The 8,829-nt window shown below is 33.9% G+C and overlaps 1 protein-coding gene across 1 annotated transcript; it reads left to right on the top strand.

The window, feature by feature from the left end:
* Positions 1-562: 562 nt before the first annotated feature.
* On the top strand, positions 563-1,191 carry LOC308499847 (transcription factor BTF3-like; the record flags this gene model as incomplete). Its single annotated transcript, XM_081053712.1, has 1 exon — positions 563-1,191. One exon carries the CDS (start codon positions 563-565, stop codon positions 1,049-1,051), a length of 489 nt encoding a protein of 162 aa, XP_080909838.1. The 3' UTR covers positions 1,052-1,191.
* Positions 1,192-8,829: the final 7,638 nt, after the last annotated feature.

The raw sequence follows: 8,829 nt of genomic DNA, 5'->3' as shown, positions 1-8,829 counted from the left end.
TAACGTATTTGGAGATTCTTTTAAAAACATATCAATTTGATTATTTATGTGTGCTTAGAATAGGAATATTTCTGAGTGTGTTCAATCTGTCTTCCTGACTTGGAAATTAGGCAAATTAGTAAGAAAATGACAACTAGAAGAGAACTGAATCTCCAAGACAAATTGTCTATAGCCTTGTCCAGGTCCTAGGGCATACACTTTAATTGCCTTAGGAGGTGTTTATTCAAGCTTTCCATAGAACACCTGCGAGGTATTAACTTTCTGTAATTTTATATCTTGGTGGGCGGGGAGAAATACAATATAAAACTGCAAATTTTAGGTAATGTTAGTAAAGAGGGTACTGATTAGTATACATTTTATTCATTTATCACAAATTAATATTAGTGCATTATCTCTAGGTATTTTGGTTGGTGCATTTAAAAAGTTGATGGGACTTCCGACCTCTCTCTAGCTGCCATCTTGCGTCCCCGCTTGTGTGTGCGTTTATTCTTAGCTGGTCTGCCCAAGACCCCCTGAGCGCCAACCCTAGTACCCCGCGCGGCCCCGTGTCCTCTCCAACAAGATGAAAGAAACTATCATGAACCAGGAGAAACTCACCAAACTGCAGGCACAGGTACGCATTGGTGGGAAAGGAACTGCTCGCAGAAAGAAGAAGGTGGTTCACGGAACAGCTACAGCAGATGATAAAAAACTTCAGTTCTCCTTAAAGAAGTTAGGGGTAAACAATATCTCTGGTATTGAAGAGGTGAATATGTTCACAAACCAAGGAACAGTGATCCACTTTAACAACCCTAAAGTTCAAGCCTCTTTGGCAGCGAATACTTTCACCATCACAGGCCATGCTGAGACCAAGCAGCTGACAAAAATACTACCCAGCATCTTAAACCAGCTCAGAGAAGACAGTCTGACTAGTTTAAGGAGACTGGCTGAAGCTCTGCCCAAACAATCTGTGGATGGAAAAGCACCACTTGCTACCAGAGAGGATGATGATGATGAAGTTTCAAATCTTGTGGAGAATTTTGATGAGGCTTCCAAGAATGAAGCAAACTGAATTGAGTCAACTTCTGAAGAAGATAAAACTTGAAGAAGTTACTGGGAGCTGCTATTTTATATTATGACTGCTTTTTAAATTTTGTTCATGGATCTGATAAAATCTCAATCTCTAATATTTTTAAGCCCAAGCCCCTTGGACACTGCAACTCTTTTCAGTTTTTGCTTATACACAAATCATTCTTTGCAGCTAATTAAGGTGAAGAAGCTTGGGAATAAAGTTTGAAGCAAAGGTTAATAAAGTTCTTTGCCTAGTATACAGTTTTATTTTTTATTTCATTGACACTTATTTGTACACAGAAAGCAAAGTTGTTTGTAGAAAGCTAATCATGGTATGTAATATGGCTAATAATTTTTGGAATTTGATTAAAGGTTTAACATGATAGTAAAGTAACAAAGGTGATATAAAAAAAAATTAAAAAAAAATAAATAAAAAGTTGATGGGTTATTTTTAGATTGCTTTGTCATTTTTCATGATTTTTCAATCAGTTGCTTTAGGAGTCTACAAAATTCTCTAAAACCAACTCCTTTAAAAATGTATGAGATTGTATATGTCTGAAAACATTAATAATGTGACATAGTTCAGTTTTTAAAAATGAATAAAAAAGCACATGTTAAATTAGTGAGTGTTTTCACATAGAAGAATAAGCAAAAGGCTGATTGGCGCTTGCAGTGCTTCATGCATTGATCAAGACAGGATATACCCTATGTCTTTATTTATTTAATCATTCCTACAAGTAAATTGTACATAATTTCATGGCTACTTTATATAATAATATCATATAACTATTACTTATACCACTAAAACAAATTTAACTGACAGATGAAACAGCAGCAAAAAGCTCTTGAGGTTTCCAGATAAATAATTTACAAAATGACTACATATTTACTCCATAGACTGTACTGGTATTTCTCTCATTTAAAATATACATAATAAATATATTCAGTTAGTTTATCCAATGTGTACATGAATCTTGGAACAATATTTTAAAATAATATAATCAGAAAATCACCCAATATATACTTATCCAATCTCAAGTAGTGTTTCTGCACATTTCTCCCTTTCAAATTTCTTGCAGGAATAATGTAATGTGTAAAGCTTTCCAAAACCATTTTCATATGATAATAAAAGGGAGTAAACTCAATACAAAAATCAAAATTATGCAAATAAAATGTTAATATTACACTAGAACCTACAAAAGACCAGAGATTTTATTTTTTAAAAAAATCTACCTCTTACCTACTGTAATGCTTATCCCCAGAGCTAGTTCAAATACATTCAAAACTGAACCACAGCTCCCTCATTTCTTGTATTCTACAACACATTGAAGCATATCTAGGTAACAGAATCATAAAAAGGAATGATTTAGGAAGATTATGTAATTTAGCACTAGAATTTTGCTAAAACATTTAGATAATTACTTGTTTTCTTTTTACCTTTCCAAGGTATTACCTCAGTATTTTGTTATTCTAATGATCAAGAAATTATCATTCATTTCCATCCAAATTCTCCCCTAAATTATAATTTTTTTGGAAAAACAATAATTGAAAATAGAAATGAAGTATGTATAGTTCAGGTCATTTTTCTACATGCAAGGGAAAGATATATATGCAAGAATATCAAGAAGATCGCTTTTCTGGACTGATGTAGGGATGTTAAGTTCTACATGGCTCAAAGGTTCTAGCCAGAGCAAGTGAGAAGGCAATGATGTCCAGCCCACATTTCACTTGTCAACCTGTCTGGGCTCCTACATACAGGACTGCCTCAGTCTGGTGAAGGGAGACCTGTCATTTTTGTTTGTTTGTTTGTTTTGTTTTGTTTTTGGTGATGAAGCAACCATCTGCTAGCAAAACCAAGAGCCTGAAGACTTATGAGTATTTTAGAGAAAGTATCTCTGAATGTCGGATAGCAAAGGCCTTTGTTTGACATCTCTGTATGCATTTAGGAAGGGAAAGATGGCGTAAAATGAAAACAGGAGTGAAAGGCTTCATAAATGGCTCCGCATAGTCTAAGCATGATCTAGCCTGAAAGGATTGTCAGTTGATTAGCTATTACACAAGTGCTGGGCATAGACAATGTGGAGTTATCTGTGGATCAAAACAAAAAGAAAAAAACAAGAAGTAGCCATCACAATTTCTTTTCCAAAATGCACAAATAGTTCTGAGTATTATCTATGGGCATTTTAGAATTTTAATTCTGAGAAAGAAAAAGAAATAGGAGGGAGAGGGGGAGGGAGGGAGGAATGGAAAGAGGGAGACTCCATTTGACAACATTTCCTCTATAATAGCAATAGAATTTCGGACTTAGAGTAAATAGACTTTTGAGATCACCAATGACTGCATTTCCATTTTTCAGACCAGGAAATAAAAAACAAGAATATTGTGAACTTTCTGGGCTAGTTAAGGGGGGGAAAAAAAGAAAAAAAACTCAGATAAGATTTTCTTTTCATATTTGAAATTTCTATTCCATTGTTCTTTCCTGTATATCCTTATAATGATTGCTACCATCGATCAATCTTTTGCATGTATTAAATCTGAGAAGGTTGGTACTTTCTTTATCACCTTTTTAAGATGAAGACACTGAGGTACACACATAATTTAAGTTACCAAAAGTCACACTGCTTAATCAAATAGGATTAGTCTAAAAGTGACCAAAGAGGAATGCAAGGTCAGACAGTATAATGCCAGAGCATGTGAACTTAACACTTTACTGATTTTCTTAAAACTGAGTTGAAGAATTAGGACATTAACACATAAATTAAGGAAATCATTCAAAATGATGTCATATAAGACCGATGTTTATGATATGTATATAAGGGTTTTAATAAGAAGGGACTCCACATGAGTGCAAATGAATAGGAAAGGCATTCTGCAAGTGACTCAAGTTGGACCTTGACAAAAGGAAAGGGTTTGAGTGGGATAAATGGTAGTATTGGTAAAAAAAAAATGAAAGCCTTTTGAGCAAGGAAATAACCTGTTCAAAAGAGTCAAGAGTTATCAAGCTATATTTAGAAGAAAATGGGGTTATGTTATAAAAATGTTTTAAATCTAAGTAAAGATACATATATTTTAGATGTTGGATGCAATGAGAAGCAAATGGTAAACAGAAGACATATAGTGAGTCATGTCCTTGGTCTGGCAGCACTATTTGGCTTTGATTTAAATATAAATGTATAGAGAAGACAGAGCAAAATTTTCACAGTTGTTCAGCATAAAAAAACTTAGAAATAATATTTGTTAATATCTTTCCTGGGATTATGCTTCTGATTATGATAGTTTTACCATATTTTTCAACTTTAAATGCAATGAACTCAGAAAGAATAAAAAAAAATAGTGATGACATCATTCAAAACTGTCACTATGAATTATCAAGAGCCATTGGCCAGATCAGACAGCTTGTACATAGGCAAAGAAAAATTAATTTGAGTCAAATAAGCCTTTAAAATGAAACAGAATCAGACAGTGGAAGTTTCAATTTGATTGAGTATAGTCAAAATTATAGCAATTGGTTATTTCAGTGTGGTTGGTAATGTTCCACTCTGGTATCCTTCAACCAGTTTTAAATTTAGTTTTGATTTGATTATTTCATAAAAGCATAGCTCCTATTTGGTAATAATGCTGAATTCAATATGTTTGACATCAGATGGTACTTGCCCTAATGGCAAGAGTGAAAAATCAAGTGTTATTTTGAAGTCTCACAAATATCACAAATTACAAGTTATATAGTAGTACAGCCAAAAGTTTATAGTGGCTATAAACTTAAAATATCTAATTGTTTTAGTGCTTAATCATGTTTATCTGACTCAGAAAACTTGTTTTGGCATAATATACTCTGCTTACATTAAAAATAATGAACAGAGATTAACTCAGTAATTCCCACTTATTGTTTAAGTTAAATTTTGATTAAAAAGTTTAAAAAATATAAATTAGCAATTTAAAATCCCCTGAAAATATTTTTTAACTTACCAAAAATAAATGTCAATGAATTTATTAAAACTTTTGTAGAAACAAAAAGTTTTGTAGAAACAATAATTTTAGAATATAAAAATACTTAATCTAAAAATACAAATAATTCAAAATTGTCAGTTAGGTACAGAGTCTCCTGGATATTCCTACTCAGTTAATTAGTGAATTACCCATTTAATTTGAGAATTAAAACTTTAGCATGCATCACAATTATCTAGAGGGCCTGTTAAAATACAGATTTCAGAGCTCTATCTCTAGTTTCTGATTCAGTAGATCTGGGATGGGATTCAAGAATTTGCATATCTACCAAGTTCTCAGTTGATGGCAATGCCACAGATCTCACACTTTGAGAACAACTGTTCTAGAGAATGTAAAATCTTAGTATGTACTCTGAATCAAGAAAAATAATATAATCATAATGCTTTTTCTTTTACTTTTTCTTTCATTAAACAGACACAAGACATCTTATGAACCAATCATATGACAAAAAATCACCTCTAGTCTAATTGAAAAGTTCTAGGTCAGAAGAAGGAAGACCTGGGTAATGTCCAGCTAGTTATATAGTACACATATGGCTTTGGGTAAATTAATGTCTTTGACTCTTAGTTTCTCCCTTGCAAAACAAAGATAATTCTCAAATTGAAGACTGTGTGTATGAGTGTTGAATAAATATATATTTGCTTTGTAAATTCTATATCATATACAAATGGAACTCATTGTTTGGAGCCCAGAATTTCATATAGAAGCAAGGTTGTTAATATTGACTAGGTACTAAATTTAACCCACCAAAATGTGTTTGATTAATTCTGAGTATTTTTTTTAAAAAAGGTGTTGAACATACTTAAATGTGAAAACTCTTTCCAACCCACCTATAGTGTTTTCCCCATGTGTAACAATTCTTTCATATACAGGTAACCCCCATATAACACGGTTGTTAGCTTTCTTAAAAATGCCATGTTATGCAAATCCATGTTATACGAAAAAAATAACTAGTACAAAAACGGGGGTTAAGTTCCAAAAATTAAAAAAAAAAACACATACTATTATATTTTTGTAATTAAGATAAATATCTTTATTAAAGCAATGTTCACCAAAATTAAGATAAATATCTTTATTAAAGCAATTAATATAACATATTAATATGTATTAAATAATGTTTTCTTCGTCATCACTACGAAGCTTTTATTATGTTTCATGTTGTTCAGGGATTTCCCTAATTTCGAATGAGATATTTTTTGCTCTTAAAAGCTCTTGTTGTTCGGGAATTTCTCTAATTCTCAAACCGTGTTCTAGGATGCCATGTTATACAGGATTTACCTGTATATTTTTCTAGGGAGTTTTTGAGTCTGATAAGCTTTCACAGACCCTATCACAATTTCTTAGATAGCGTAATTTCTCAAAAATGTTTGTTGAATTGATAATATAAATATCTTCTGAAAAGAACAATTGAATAAGTTGAACATTTATTTTTAATTTATTCTTGACATTGGCATTTGAAGAGGAAAAAGTTATTACGTTAGAAAGAAGTAGACAGTGACTCTTTTGAGTTTCTGTAAGGTCTTCTGTGTGCTTTGGATGGCTTCAGAGGTTGATGCTAATATTACCTTATTGTGCCTAATTTTACATCAACTTCAGTTTTTCTCCAGCTGGTGAGTTACAAGCACTCTTCCTGCAACTTTCAAACATGACTAGATATTGAGTGGATCCACAAATTGACTATACTCACACTACTTTTATTCTAAATGATCAGCAATTTCTTCAATATCCAGAATAAAGTTCCTTTTTAAATTATTTTTTGGTGTCTTGCTTTTAATACTTCTTTCTTAGACTTAAGTTCTATGCTTTTTACTCTTACTTTATTCGTGATGAGTATCCAGGCACTACTAGCAAGATAGTGCACCTTGAATTATGAATCTTCCATCTTTCAAGCTGAGTAGAAAGCAGACTCTCTGTCTTTGGGACCCATTCCTTGCTTAGAGTTATATTTCAGGACAGTATTAAAAGCATTGTGCTGGGTAAACAAGTGAAGAGGGCCTGGTTCTCTAACTTTTATCACAGATTGGAAACAGTGTTCTGATCTGTTGCCTATTTAACTTTCCAAGCTACTTCTAAAACCACATTTAGACTTCAGTGGGGGTATTATATTCTATTATTTCCACTTTTAGGAGCTTCAAGGTGAAGTTCTTCCATTTGGGGAATGGGGTGGCTCAAGTTAGTGCACACCAAGAAGGTGGGGAGCTACAATTGAACGGCTGATTGTCCAGGTATCTACCCTACCAAAGAAAAAAAATAGAGCCTGTATAAGGTAAAGAGGGGGGAAAAAGAGATAATGGTTGTAACAGCCATGTTACAGAAGGAAGCTTTTGTTCTCAGGGATTATGGATTAGGAGGAAAAGGATTTCCAAATTTGTGAGCCATTAATATAAAGTCATCCTAAAGTTTGGTCTCTAACATCAAATTTCCTAAACATTGTTATTTCTGTGTGGATTTAACACAACAATTTTAATATAGCAGAGAGGTTTTTCCACAAAGTATTTAGCTCTGGCTTGTATCTGTTGACATATGAGCTACCTGACCATGTGTGAAAGACTCATCAGAAATGGAATTAGCACGTGAATAAATCCAGTGTGGGGAGCTGGATTATTTCATTTCCTTGGGGACTGAGGTGCCAGCAGTGTGTGCAGGGGACTGTAGCCCATGTAATGAACATGTAAGAGAATTTCCACAAAGCTAGGTTCTAGGGAGAAGATGGTCACACATATAATAATTCCAAAATGTACTAAATTCATACAAAGAAGAGTAAATCAGCTCATAAAGAATGTTTAGCCTAACTACTCACCATCTCAAATTCACAAAGCCAGAGGATTACTGAGGTGGATCATATCAAACACTATCTAGATCTATGTTAAGTCTGAGCGACTACCCACCTATTTCTCAGTTTCCTTATATTCCTTTTCTTAGTTTATAACCCACAGTAAGTATGTTTTTCCAATTTAACAGAACACATCTATATATAATATACTCAACCCAGCAGGGTCCATCTACACAGAACCCACTTATATAACTTATCGTTACCTCTCTGAGTGAACTTTTATTCTCAACCTTGGGTATTGATGTTCCTACAAGCACTTTATATGAATACCTCCCACTTCTTTACCCTCAAGAGCTTCAACAGATTCAGTCCTGTCAAATACGTAAGGGCCACGAGAGGCTGATGATTTGGGATTCAGGGAAGATAGGTGCTTGCTGGTGAAGAAAATAACTGTGTCAAAGTGAACCCAAATAATGTTCTCCCTAAAGTTTCTAAAATGTTGTTGTGTATGCATGAAACACAAGAAAGATGCATTGTCTATGCAAATTTATGGTTGGTTGGGGTGAGTTAGTAGGAATGTGCATTGCAGTCGTTATGTGTTTATAGCTAAATTGGTGCTAAAGCCAAGATGGGAACAGTGGCAATGAAGTTCAGCTCTCTAGGGCTGTACTGGTGAAGTACCCCAGCACCCAGCAGTAAGGAACAGAGGTTTTTTTCAACCTGAACAAGAGAGGCTATAGAAAGAATGATGTCAATGAACTCAGTTGAAGTAGCATTCTCCTGAATTTGCATTGGAGCCTAGGCCTCTCTCCGGTGCAGGGCAACTGAACTTACTACTACATCAGGAAGTTTTGTTTTCACTTCAAAACAGCCTCATCAGCAAGGGTAACACAGATGTGATGATAGTCAAAGAGCAAAGTTCCATGTCAATAGTGCCAAAGAAAAGAGACAGTGATGACTGCCGAGTCTCAATGCAGGTTGATTTCTTAGGTTCAGGCCTG

The sequence above is a fragment of the Rhinolophus hipposideros genome, assembly GCF_964194185.1.
Source record: "Rhinolophus hipposideros genome assembly, chromosome: 7".
In the NCBI taxonomy this organism is placed as follows: Eukaryota; Metazoa; Chordata; class Mammalia; order Chiroptera; family Rhinolophidae; genus Rhinolophus; species Rhinolophus hipposideros.
Note: the sequence above shows the minus strand (reverse complement) of the source record. Positions and strands in the feature narration are given on the sequence as shown.